Source organism: Anarhichas minor, unplaced genomic scaffold (assembly GCF_050575085.1).
Source record: "Anarhichas minor isolate MPS153535 unplaced genomic scaffold, ASM5057508v1 ptg000074l, whole genome shotgun sequence".
NCBI classification, from domain to species: domain Eukaryota; kingdom Metazoa; phylum Chordata; class Actinopteri; order Perciformes; family Anarhichadidae; genus Anarhichas; species Anarhichas minor.
The window spans coordinates 5856863-5870770 of record NW_027466520.1 but is presented as its reverse complement, the minus strand read 5'-3'; the positions used below and the strand labels follow the sequence as shown (position 1 = coordinate 5870770).

The 13908-nt window shown below is 41.9% G+C and overlaps 1 protein-coding gene and 1 long non-coding RNA gene across 2 annotated transcripts in view; one reads left to right on the top strand and one right to left on the bottom strand.

Annotated features, from left to right (window-relative positions):
• The window catches only part of LOC142937308 (uncharacterized), a 32274-nt gene extending 25791 nt beyond the window's left edge, over window positions 1–6483 (bottom strand). Inside the window, exon 1 of the long non-coding RNA XR_012949383.1 lies at window positions 5520–6483. This is a non-coding gene — a long non-coding RNA (uncharacterized LOC142937308). The remainder of the gene's footprint in view (window positions 1–5519) is intronic.
• Window positions 5644–12626, top strand: insig1 (insulin induced gene 1). The gene is made up of 6 exons (XM_076080152.1): window positions 5644–5861; window positions 6000–6347; window positions 7648–7772; window positions 7997–8163; window positions 8900–8999; window positions 10652–12626. Exons 2-6 carry the CDS (start codon window positions 6014–6016, stop codon window positions 10679–10681), a joined length of 756 nt encoding a protein of 251 aa, XP_075936267.1. The 5' UTR covers window positions 5644–5861; window positions 6000–6013; the 3' UTR covers window positions 10682–12626.
• The last annotated feature ends 1282 nt before the right edge of the window (window positions 12627–13908 follow it).

Sequence of the window (13908 nt, the reverse complement as noted above, 5' to 3'; positions counted from 1 at the left end):
TTCCCCAAATGTTGAACTATTCCTTCAAAGGACATTGAATGAAAGACAAGGCCTGTGAGATAGAAACATTTTCATTCACTGAATAGCAGAGTGTGTTTTGCTCTGATTTAGGATGTGTTTATCATTCCTTCAAGCACAACATATTGTTTCTGTTTTAGCGTAATACAGCCAGAATATAGGCATGCTGTGCGGGGGGGGTAAGTGTCGGACCTGGCTGTGAAAACAGGTGAGCTGCTCTGAAACAATTCTGAACCCGAACGCTGAAGAACAAAGAGGCTGCATCCTGGTGCCACGCCCTCGGGCTGTAGAGTCGGGGCCTTTATTGCACCCTTTGTTAAGCTGCTTGATACACTCCATACCGCAGAAACCTCTTTCATCTTTCATGGCACAGGGAGCGACATGTGTGAATCCAGAGTACCCAGAATGCATTGAAGCAGCGGCATTGGAGAAAGGCAGAAGATAGGGTTAGAACATTTTGAGCGAACTTTGGATTATTTACCGAGTGATTAAAAGGGATGGATACTGTCATTACCTATGGTGCATTTGCATGAATGTGCCCTCTTTATTCAAGGGTTGAACAATTCAAAATGTGAAGTATCTTAGCACTTAGTAGAGGAATAAACGCAATGATTTTTGACACCTGAACTAGAAGGAATAAAGAGGATAACACTGAAACCGTTTCCGTCTTAATCAACCCTCCGAGAGGACGGATTAGGATGTTTCCCCTCATAATTTCACACAAGATTGAGGAAAGAAATTGTCAAGCTTGAGTTTGACAGATCAATTTACCAGCAGGCTTTTCCTGTAGCTATAATTCAATCCCTCCCAGTCTAACAGCGTAATCTATGGCACGCTTGATCTGCTATTCATTTGAAGTGTCACAGCATCCTGCTTTATCTTCTGATGTGGCTGAAACCTCCTCAATGCCAGCGCCAGCTCTGCCGGTTGCTAGGAGCTATTTGCTATATGCCGACTCATTTTCATGGTTGTTATGGCTCTGCATTAGCTAACATACGACTTGTAATTTCAGCCTCCACTTTAATGCACATGTTACTGTCAGTGGCAGCACAAGAAGCGATATTAGGGATCTAAATTCCCGCAAGATCTTACCATTTTTCTCTATTAACCTGGTTTTTCCTTCTTTCAGTAATTAATAAGATTACTAATGTGTCTTCTTGTGTGGAAGCAGTCTCAGGTCACACATATCTAACACACTCACTGCTGTAGTGTTTTACCCTCAGGCGTCTGGATTGTCGAGAATTAGACAGAGAGATATTTATTAATTTGGGGAATGCACACACACACACACACACACCATAGGCCGTCAACACACTCACTGAAGCAGAGAGGAAAACTATTGCTGGATTACTAAGATGGTGCAGTAGTTTTGGGGCCTTGGAGAGCTCACCGTATGTTCACCCTTCTCCTTTTTGACCTTCTTTCCCCATTTGCAAAACTGTGACGCTCTGGCGATTTATCTGTGTTAACCACATGGACCACTGAAATTAGGATAGAGTGAACATGACTGATGTCATTATCTATGGATTGCAGCAAAGTGAATGTCTCTAAATGTCGGTTTAGAACCACAACGGCGTGTTTGTAAAGAGGTCATGATTGAGGATGTATGCCATTATATCAAAGGGTCCTATGAAATGAGTGAGGAAGAAAAAGAAACCTTTTCAGATGGTTAAAAAGCCTTCTCATCCAATAAGATATGCTGTATTTGTTCAAGCCTCATGCATACACCAACACAAGCATTCAGAAAATAAGATAGGGGGGGGGACAAATGCTAACTTTTCAACCCCTCAATATACTTTCATGCTTGACTTGTTTGGGACAAAATAGTGAAACTGCTCCAGTGGAGTGCAGCTGTGACATTTATATTTAACCATTCAGTTATCACTGCCATTTTAGAAGTGGCATTTTCTCATTCTATTCAAGTGGAACCAATTTAAACTCGGTCAATTTGAATGTGCCGTCTGGAAACTGTAATACCTATAATATGACTTAAATATCCATATGAAATACAAACATTCAAACACTCAGTCTGAAGCTGCTATAGTGGGGCAAAAAAAAAAAAAAAAAAAGCTTCTTTATCTTTTAAATTGTGTGATGACATGGTTAATAATATGAAAGCCTCTGGAATAAAGTAGCTTCCCCTCCACTACATTTGCCATCACTGTTTGTGGACACAAGTCGACAGTCATGCTGGTGGGTCTGGGAAACTGTACGTAACAGCAGTGCTTTGAGCAAGGGCGGAGGTTAAACATATTAAGCGGGGGGGGGGGACATAATTTGGGCAGCAGGTGACAATTCAAAATGTAATGGAATATAACGCAGTAAGGCTCTCGGGCACTCTGTACTGCTTTCAAATTTGCATTCAGATCAAGTTCTGCTGAATCAACACACATGTAGGCGTGATTTACTCTTTGTCCTCTTTTGTGTCCTTTGTTTGAGGAAGTAACCATATTACAAGCGCATGCGGCACCTATTCCCATCAATGATACACTCATGCAATTCATTTATAAATACCCGGAGTGTAACAGCTCATGTGTATTTCTTCAAGATGTTTGCCACCGTTCAAAACTTTCTGCACATTCAAAACATTTCCTACAGATGTGATTTTCGCTAAGAAGTTGTAATATTTTGAGAAAAGAAACTTGGTTGTTTGGGATAAGTTTAGGGAACAAGCTGTCATTGCTCTTCATCGAAAGGTTGAAAACTGAAAGTAGCTTAAAACGCTTCTGATCAGGCATAAATCTCACCGCTGTTTGTTTTATTGTACACACAAATGTTAACTTCACCACCTCTTATAAAGTGCAGCTTGCCAGATTGTGTTTGATGTAAACAAACTAAACAGTGTTATTTAGTAAGCTTCGTACTATACTAACTGGTTTTCTAATTTGTCCTTTTAAGGTTGTCATAGCCAGTGTTGTTTTGTCTGTATGCTACTGCATCTACGCCTTGATTGTGTACATGGATTCGTACTAGACCCAGCTAATATAATAGGTGGACGACCTATAAAAATGTTGGACCCAACTCCTAGGGTGTGCTGATTTTTTTGTGTTTTTTCTGTATTGCTTATCTCACTTCAGCCCCATGCTCAGACCCCATATGTTTTTTTTCACTAGTGTACTAGAAGAACAAAGTAGTGTACTGGTGGCCGTCAATATAGCCCCTTGCCCACAGAGACTTAGCCGTCGTCAGACCGATAGCCGATATCGGTGATGTGGTAACTGTGTGAACTTTCATCTCAGTCGCTATTGTGTGGTTTTATTGGCATGAGATCATGTGTGGAAGCACCTGCACTCAGGTGGCCCGTATATGTCTGGCTCGTAAAGAGTCTGAGGTGTTTTACTGCCGATCGGTTTCATTTCTTCTCTGATGTCTGTGGCAAGTTGACAATAACACTCTGTTTTGGTTTTGTGAAGGACTGTTTGTAATAAATAAATTGCTCTAAACCTGATTCTGTTAGTGTTTAATAACTTGCCCATCCACACTCAAAATCCATGTTTCTGTATCATTTTGTTCTCACTATTTTTTAGAGTTTTCCTGGGTATTTTAACCCCAGGTGCGTTGTCCAACCCGTTGGCCCACTAGCCTCATTATTATCCTCCGTTCCAATATTCTGACTTGATTCTCTAAATCTCAGATTATTATTTTTTTCTAACAGTGGCCCTAATACTAGTTGACAGACTAGAAATATTTTGGTTTATTCTATTCCCCCATTCATTTGCATCTGTATAAGAGCAGTTTTTAACCAAAATGATTGCCAGGGAACATTCGGTAGTCACTGGATTATTTGTATGGACATGTCCTTTCTGTCCTTACCAAATTCTACTCCCTTGGCTTTGAGCTAAATGTTACCATCAGCATGCTAAGTTGCTCACAATGACAATGCTAGCATTTTGATGCCAAGCAGGAACAATGTTTACTATGTTCCCCGTCTCAGTTTGGCATGTTCGCACGCTAGCATTTGCCAATTCGCACTAAACACAAAGTACAGTACAGTGCATTCATGTGTGCACCAAATTTCATGGCAATCCCTCCCACGGTTGTAGAGACATTCACTAGTTTGAACCGCATGGTGCCACAGAAAAGTGGCACCATGTTGGGGGATCATAAAAATCATTAGGATTAGGATGCATCATCACATCATGAATGCTATGTGCAAAATGTCACGGCAATCCATGAAATAGTTGTTGAGAGATTTCAGTCTGGACCAAAGCAATGTACTGACACACTGACATTGCCATAGAGCCATGCTGCTGGCGTGGCTAAAACGTCTGGTGGGCTCGTAATGCTCCCATGTCTGCTTTCATTATAGTTACATGATGTTTTCTGTCAATATTCCCAGTAATGGGGGCATCGTTTTCCTCCACATGGCACATCAAATCAGCCATTGAGAGAGATAAATTCAGCAGTTGGGTTAAGGCTTTGAAGCTGAACACTGGGTGACAACTAGAAACCAGTTCCCCCATTTGGTGCAGAACTCATTTTAGCACCTAATAAAAGCCGAAAAAACAAAAAATACAATACCCTGAGACATCAGCGGCTTAATTACACCGAAGGAGTTTAATTAAACTTAATTCTTAATTGAAAATGAATGCTATCTGATTGATAAGCTTTCTGTTTTGTTTACCAAACATTTGCTGTAGGTCATGATGCATCACTTCATTTTGCAAGTCAATTTGCATGAAACAAAAATGATTCAACCATGGTATTACTTTGTACAAAGTGCCAGCAGCTGATGTTAAGTAAATATGACTTAGTAGGGGACTTTTTAAAAGAAAAACTGACATAACTGGATTCTAGATGCAGAGTCTCTTTTTTTCTTTGCTCTACATGTCCTCAGGCACAGTAAAAAACGAAATGCACCTACAGATGTATGTTTTTTGCTGCACGTATGCAATGGGGGGAGGTTTGTTATCGCATTGCACTATACACCTGGGTCACACTGGTTCTTGCAAAACACGTTTCCATGTTGTTGCCGGTCCTTGGAAGACTGAACCTTTCACATTATCTGTGACTGACGTGCAGTTAGCCTACATGCGCCTCTTTGCAAGCAGGCAAGCCACGCCTCCTCTAACCTGAGCCAAAATTCAACAACTTTATATCAACAACAGAAAGAAAAACAAAGTTGTGCCTCTAATCCCATTTCCCAAAACTGCCTATATAAAGGGAACCTGTGCAGGAGATTGGAATAGTTGGCTTTTTTGGACAAGATCTGTAAAAGTTTGAGCATTTATTCAACAGGGAATTCTGCTTTTAGCCTGGTAAACACATATTTCCCTTTTTTTTTTAAATAATAATCTAGCATGAGCCCATTATGGATCTCTATTGCAGCTGTTTTCAGTCCTGAGTTTAGCATGACTTATAGGGCTTCTTTGGTTGTACGTCTGCTCTTATAATATCCAATATATGAACTTTTGTTACATCTCTTCAAATGCCCTTTATAGTTCCCTATGTTTGAGCGCCATTTGAAGTACTTCTCTGTTTACACTTTCACTTCTGCTCACCAGCCTCCTGGTTTGTGCGTCCGTCCCGGACGAGGGGGCGGTGGGGTGGCGCCACGTCATATCAGCCGCCGCGCTCTGATTGGCTGCCGATTCTCACCCGACACAGCTGTGATTGCTTTCTGCAGAGAAAGCTGTTGTCCCTGGTATGAGCTTCTGTGCTGTGGAATGGAGCAACACTGCGTTCTCTCTCTCGCTCTCTCTGTCTGGGTGCTAACGATGATGTGAACAAACAGCGTGATTGCGGTCCTTGTTGCAACGAGCAGGGAAACAAGGAGGGGATCCCGGCTTAATCATTTGCCGAGGCGGCACCAGAACCAGAACTGAAGACATCTTGACATCGAGGTAAGCACCAGCCTTCAGTCGCTACTTCTCCTGTAGCAGGGGGGCGGGAAACCATTCGTTATCTATGCAACATTGAATCTATCTGCTTGCGAGCTAAATGTATCTATGTTGTCACAAATGTATCCAACTCTCCTCCAGCCTTGAAGTGCCAAATGCCCAGACTAGAGGAGCACTGCTGGAGCTGCTCCTGTGCATCAAGGGTTGAAACGAAACACTCATCCGGAGCTAACTGGTTAGCATCCAAAGCTGAAGAAATGATGTCCATCATCACCTCGGTGCTCAGCAATGCCTACGGCTCTCTGCACGACGTCCGGACGGCCAACCTGATCCGCCGGGGTCTCGTCCTCTTCACCGTCGGCGCGTTCCTCGCCCTGGTGCTCAACTTGCTGCAGATACAAAGACATGTCACCCTGTTTCCCGAGGAGGTGATGGCAACTTTGTTTTCGTCTGCCTGGTGGATCCCGCCGTGCTGCGGCACAGGGGCCGGTGAGTGGACAACACGCTGCAAAAATAAATGTGAATTTGTGTGTTTATAAATAGTCGTGGAGAGCAGTTTGTCCTAGTTTGCTGCTAAGTTTGAGACAAAGGAATGCAGGGAGGGGAGGGGTTACAGCGCAGTAGTTTCTTCCATATAAAGACAGAAGGATAAAGAAAAATAAAGTCGGTAAAATGTATTTTGCAGAATCATCAATGGGTGCTAAAATGTCTGGAAATCATGTCTGTGGGGTTAATTTACATGCAACACCACACTAAGCTATACAATAAGTACATTTTTGTAAAAAATGACGTAAAACAATACTTTTATATTATTGTCACTGCTACTGTGTGGTCATGTGGTTGTGAATCGCCATTCGGCTTTGTTATTGTTGGCTATGATTCAAGCCTTCCTCTCTAATGCTATACTAGTCTTCATGGTTTAGTCTGGCAGTCAGTTATAAAAAAAAAAATTGACTTAGAACAGATGTTATTGATTTTCGACCTCTGATTGGCCGCAACAGCCGGATACGAGATCAGCTGCGCGCTCATTGGCTCGTGTCATAACGGGTGAGCTCAGGGGGCGGTACTTTAAGGCAAGGAACCAGGAAGTGGGTGGGGAAGCTCTAGGGGAAAACAACATGATTTATCGTCTGCTCCTCTTACCATGTGCTACGGGGCAGAGAAGAAACGAAAGTAGAACTGCAGCTTCATATTTGTTCAGTCTGTTGGCATTAATCTGATCCAAATTAATGTCTCTGCGTATCATGTAGGAAGTTGCTCATGGTCTCCATCATGTAAAATATGTGTTTACAGTATCCTACTCAATATTTACAGTGAATTACATGAACTATTATTTGTCCTTTCCATTATTCTAATCCATTTTAACACAAAGAAAAAACACAATACCTGGTTTTAGTTTCTAAATTGTGAGGATTTGCTAGTTGTATTAGTCTTATGCAATGATAAACTGACTATCGCTTTGAATTTTGGACTGATGGTCGCAGAAAATAAGCAATTTTTTCACAATGTCTTCACTGTCTGGTCGAAAACTAGAGCTTAACTTTATTTAAAACCAGGCATTCCATCAAAAATAACCGTCAAACAAACGGCATTAAAGAAAAAGTTCACAAGATCAAATTGAAATAATCTATTCTTGTTTTTAAAGGTTTTTTTTAAGTGTATGCAGGTGTCTAAATGAGACTTCATTATGGAAGTGCATGTTCAGCATTTAAAGTAATTCCACGCAGCAGCTCCATGACAGGATTTGCTTATCTTGTGTAATTTGGGTCCGTTTGTTTCCCGCTCACAGCTGTTGTCGGCCTGCTGTATCCCTGCCTCGACAGCCATTTGGGAGAGCCGCACAAGTTCAAGAGGGAGTGGGCCAGCGTCATGAGGTGCATCGCAGTGTTCGTCGGCATCAACCACGCCAGTGTTGTATCCTTTCAAGCACTCACCTTGTCTACTGTTTATTATATAGATTTCAAAATACGTGTCAAATGCACAGTTCTATCTCTAGTTTGGACAAAGTATCTGAAGCAACAGGATGACCGTTAAGAAGTGACGGAACTTCTGCATGTCGTGCAAATATTTGAGTAAGAACTAATCATATGCTGGCGTCATTCTGTTTGATTTTTGTCCTTAACTGCCCGGTAACACAGAAACTAGACTTTGACAACAACGTGCAGCTCTCCCTCACGCTGGCAGCCTTGTCCTTGGGCCTGTGGTGGACATTCGACCGGTCCAGGAGCGGCTTCGGTTTGGGCATCACCACTGCCGTCCTAGCTACCGTTTTCACACAGCTGCTGGTCTACAATGGAGTTTACCAGTAAGTTACCCATTAGCATTCATTGCACAGAGGGAACACAAGTTGCCCAGGTTTTTTCCCCATTGAGGAAACAAAACTGATTCTGTCAACGATGGTTAATCACCAGCGCTTTGTCATCACAACTTTCTGGTTTGACATCACACTCGCAACAATCATTGTTTGTTTCAGTGGTAATTATGTCTGTAGAGGAAAGCCCCACCCTTGTGTGAATGAAGTAGATAATGTACCTGGAAGTACTCTCAGCTGTATGATTCCATCAAAAAAAGACGCGACCGATAAGGCTTGAGGTAGCTAGTCCCCTTGTCTCTGGAAGCCCAATTAACAGGACCCCCTACTGGCTTCAGTGGCATACCATCAAAAATACACGGCTGAGAAAAGTGACTGCTGTTCATGTTAAGAGGGTCAAAAGGTAGCTGCAGCTCATGCTGACTTTACAAAGATGAAACGATGAGAAGAAATGAGTATATTGTCTAGCATGACAGATTTTGTTTGTTTTTCTGCACTCGGATCTGTCTTTGGCGTGTCTTTTCAAGATGTCTTTCCTGTTAGTAAGAGTCTGTTTCTTATTCTGTGACATGACATTCTACTGAGATTATCGTTCAACATCTTATTTAGCTTCGGAGAGAACTGGGTTTATTGTTGACACCCTCCGAGGAGGTCAGGGTCAGCTCACTTAACCTGCTCTACATCATTACGAATGATTTCAAATTTTTTGTTGTTTTTTTCTCTCTTTCAGGTATACGTCTCCAGACTTCTTGTATGTACGCTCCTGGCTCCCATGCATATTCTTCTCAGGCGGTGTTACCGTGGGAAACATCGGACGCCAACTTGCCATGGTAATGTCTGCAGCTATTTTATTATATATCCAACATCAGTCTGGCTCTAATCTGTAGTCACTCTCAAGACACTTGAAACATTGCTCAATTTGTGAATACAACATTTGTGAGCATTTCAGCTAGTTTTTTTTTTATTCATTATTTATTGTTTTTCGTTATTTATTATTATAATAATCTGATTCCCATACCTAGTGACCTAGCGGTAAAAGAAACTGACGCCCTCCATGTGCAGAACATTTGCATTCAATATCTATTTGGCATTTTTAAATATATGTATTAGCTTGCAGTTCTTTATATGTAACATCTAAAAGTTAAACAATGAGTGTCACATTTTGGCATCTTGACTTTTAGCTTTTTAGGTGAACTATTCCTTTAAACAATGACCAGTTTACAGTCACATGATACTCTTGATCCAGGCGCTTTTCCAATTTTGCTTCAAAAAACTCCTCCGCACCACACACGCTTTATTTGCAAATGTCAAACTGAACCACAACAGCTGATAAAATTGTCAAAATGGTTTAAAGTTGCACAAAGTGCATTGGATGCCTCCCCGTCCTTCATAATTATCCCATCAAGTCAGCTTTGATGTCTTCATTAAGCTGTGCCCAGAAGCCTCACCTCATTCTGTCTGTAAAGTAAGAGTCCCGTCACTCCCTCAGTTTGACTCAAGTGGAAGCGTGAAAGCAGATTAAGGGCTGTTGTTTTTCACAGTCGTGGTGAGACACAGAGCCAGTCAGGACTCGGCTGACCAGAGGCTCATTTGCTACTTGTTGTTTTTTGTTTGTGATGAGGCCTGAGGAATGTTGGCACAAGTCTGCACTCGTGGTTTTGTTTTTCTCTCTTTCGCTCCAGTGGGTCATTTATGAGCAGGATCAGGAGGAACATGAGACTTTGCATCTCAAAAGTAGTTTGTTTTTTTTTGTTTTTTTTTAGTCTTCTGGGTTAAAGCCAGTTCTAGTGAAACAGTCTGTTTTGCAGCATTAAACAGGCAGAATAAAGACTAGTCTAGTTCTTGTACTGATCTGCTTTAAAGCTGAATCATCTTACGGTCAGAGGTGGAGTTTTGGAATATGTGAGCAAAAAGTTCAGTTCACAAACTTTGTCTGAATATATTTAGACATTGTTTTTGTGATGAGCAATGAGAAAAGCAGTATGCATTTGTATCATGTCGAGCAAGCAGTACTCTCTTCCCTTATTGTACAACAAAGGAAGAATCAAACCTTCCAAAAAAGGAGAACTGAAAGAAAAATGTTCCTGTCTTTAAACTTGAAACCTAAAAGTTGTCCTGATTTGTTCATAAATCTGGATATTTTCCAGTTTGGTTCAAGCTGCAGTTTTGAGTTTACAGGAGAAGGAAACTAATGTGTAATTCATGTCTTTAAATGAGTCACCTGAGGCTGTTAAGCTTCCCTGTAATCAGAACAATAGAGTAGTTTTATGACGATACTTTGCGAGACGCCTGTCGCTGTCAGGATCATAAACCTACTTCACTTCTTACATAAAAAGGTTTCAGCCACTACCCATACACTTAAAGAAACCCAATTTGTAAGCAACTTTGCAACTCCACTTATTGTAATGTTTTCTCTAATTGCTGTAGAACTTTGATTGATGTGTTATTCACACCGAGCGTCTTCTCTGCTTTTCCCCCTCAGGGCGGCGTCGAGAAACCCCACATGGACTGAACAGTGGAAACGCAGGAAAACCCGGGCGAAGGACAGACAACGTAAAGATGGACAAGTTACGTGTAGAATGAGGAGAATAACAGGAGAGAAAAAAGACTCATTGTTTTCAATTCATCCTTTGTTCTCATAACAATGTGCGGGTCAGAAAAAAAAGCCCCTCATCTAACGTGCCATGTCCTCCGCACCTCCTTGTGGCCAAACAGCCTCTTCCTCCCACCTCTGTTCTACTCCATTAGCATTCAGGCTTCCTTCACTCTACACAGGAGGACAGTGTTTGCCTTTTTTTCTGTTGTTGTTTTTTGAAGTGAACTGGTTTTTATTTTAATGCTGGAAGTACGTATTTTTCTGCAGTTCATGGAGTGGAAGCGTGCGCTTTTAGTGCGGATGCGTCCTGGTCTTAGCAGAGAAGACTGGTTTTGTTTTTAAGCCTGAATATATTATGATCATAAAAGGGAAATGTTGTACGAGTGGACAAAAGAAGAAAATGTCTTCACTCTCGCGTTGAAATGTGTTCAGCGGCCTCTGTTGCATCACTGGGGCCACAGGGGAGATGTATGTTCCCAGTCAAACCAAATTAAGTATTTATTTTGTAGTTTTTGAATGACCCCCAAACCAAATGTACTGTATGAATGATGCTTCCCATTTGTTAAAAGAAATATTTGGGAAACGACTTTCTTGCCGAGAGTCCCATCTGTACGCTGAATATGTAGCTAAAGCCGGCAGCAGGGCGGAAACACATTGGTGCGTATTTACCGTAAAGACACGAGAGTGGCATCGATCCTCTCATCTCAGTTGAACTTTGAAGTGACTGGAGCACGTGCGGGAGGATGGTTGATGGAATGAAGAGCGACGGGAAATGTGTTCAAGAGTGCCAATTAGTTTGTGCTGGCGACATGAGATATAGGCTGGTCGCATTTACCTGTGAATGGCACCATGTTCGCAACAAGATCACATCCTATTGTCTGGAGAACTACTCTGAGACCTTCAGTACATTGTTTTGTCCTCTTCTAACACACAGACTGATTGTTAAGTAAGGAAAGTAAGACGCCAAGGCATTAATCACGATGGAAATTCACAATTTGTGGGGGTTTTTTATGAGCAGAGCGAAGAAAGCCACCACGGTGGACCGTGTTTTGAAAGAATGTACCAGGAGTATACTAGAACTACTTTTGCCAGCATCTGTGGTCACCAGGTGTTAAATGTCTTTGTGATCATACACATTATTTCCCACTTCAGATTCAAACTATTGGGAACGCACACCGGTTGAAAGGGAGGGCAGGACATTATTTCTTAAGATTTGCAATCTGTGATTGCCTGTGTATTATAGAATGTAGTGCTTTTGTCACTATAACAGTTTAGTTTTTATCATTTGTACAAACATGACATTATTGCTTATGTTTAATGGCTTTCCTATGTGATCAGAAAGGTGTTATTACCATACTAGACCTACAGTATGTTAGTTAGCGTTTGGGGGTCTAGAGGATTAAGTGCAATCAAGAGTATACGTTAGATGATTATTCTTCCTTATTTATTATTTCTGACAGTGGCTAAAAAAACATAACTTGTTGCAAGTATATGCAGTGAGGATACTTTAAAAAAAAAAAGCAATAACATCTTTGTTTTTGTGAACAAGATTTGTGTTGGAGATTACATGCCTTCAGAGTCAAAACCAATGACTCTCACCAGAGAGACGAAATAAAATAGATGTGACATTTAGTCAAAGGAAACCTGATTTATTTTTTTAAGTACTTTTTTGTGGCAGTTCACTTATAGGTGGAATCTGCTTACATTCAGGTGTGTTTCACTGAAGAGGAAGCTTTATTTTTTTGAGGTGTTGAAGCACCTTTTTGTGTCTGTTTTCGAGTTTCTGTGTGATATTTCAGCCATGTATCATTTTTGCTACCATGGATTTAAGTGAAAAATAAACACCTGATAAAGATGTCAACGTATAGTCGTTACTCACACATGGGACTGGATTAAGGGATTTAAGACTAGATTATTATAGAAGATGAATTATGTGTACGGTACTGACATATTGACGCCAACTGTAAAACCAACTAATCACACTAGTGATATGAACCTGATACTAACATACAGCTGAGCTTCCCTCATTCTGCCTCTGAGTACTAGACACTAGCCTAATTACACGTCTCAGCAGCTTCAGTAAAACAAAGGCTCTCTGATTTTTTTTTTTCTGGGTGTCAAATGCAGCCGCAGCTCAATTGCACCAGAGCTTTCTGGGATGCTGATGGTGGCGTTTGTTGTGTCTGCTGTCACGGCCAAGTTGAATGGATGAGGACACTCTTTTGTCCGGGGTCTCTGTCAGTCTCCAGAGCCATTATAATGTCTTCGGTGGGCATCTCCCCCCCCCCCCCCCCCCCACACACACACAAAAAAAAACTGAAACTACCCCCTGCCCCTGTGTGTCATGGGATCACGAGGAACTGTCCCCCCCTCCCTCTGAACACGCCTTTCTGGAGGGCAGACTTATATTTATACCTAGCGGGGGACTGACAGTTAACCTTTTGCTCTGGGGGGAATTTCTGGGAGTGGGGCCAATATCTGTGGGCTATTCTGAATGAACCCCTCGTTCTGGGAGGCTCTCCATACATCTGTGAATCTGTCCCCTATCCATCCATTTATCTATCTATCTATCTCTCCCTCTGACAGGCCAACGATCCAGCGCCACACGCCACTTCTCCCCTTCTCCTTCCTCTTTCAGTCTCCTCCTCTTCTCAGGCAGAATAATTGGCCGGGCTTCAACCTCCTTTCATTTCCAGCCACAGCAAACTGAAAGACTCCATTAGAGTGCCTCCTTGTTGCCAAAAGACCCCCCCACCCCCCCTCTCTCTCTCTCTCTCTCTCTTCCTCTCACTCTCTCCGTCCTTCCTTCAAGGCGAGGAGACAGGCCCGGGCCCATCTGATCTATTGATTTGAGCCATCTATAGATTCTCCTGGTAGACTGTTCAATTCCATCTCCTTGCAGCACATTTGTGTTTTGATTATGTCTTTGAAATTGCGGTTATTGAGCTTTTTCCTATGTTGCAGCGAGTCAAACTGCCAGTAAACACGAAGACAGTGATGTTAACATTTAACAACTCTTCAATTAGAACAAGATTACAAGCAGAGGCCCACCAGTGGGTCAGCCATTACAAACTCATGCTGTGCAGCCAAACCCTGTTCAAGTGGTAAAGTCTAGAAGAGATCACAACGTTTACCAAAGACAG

Bases quoted from the DNA above. Each gene is read 5' to 3' on its own strand.
- insig1 (XM_076080152.1), top strand. From the start codon at position 6,014: ATGCCCAGACTAGAGGAGCACTGCTGGAGCTGCTCCTGTGCATCAAGG. The intron at 8,164-8,899 runs GTAAGTTACCCA...TCTCTCTTTCAG, and splicing joins GTCTACAATGGAGTTTACCA to GTATACGTCTCCAGACTTCT. The intron at 9,000-10,651 runs GTAATGTCTGCA...TTTCCCCCTCAG, and splicing joins TCGGACGCCAACTTGCCATG to GGCGGCGTCGAGAAACCCCA.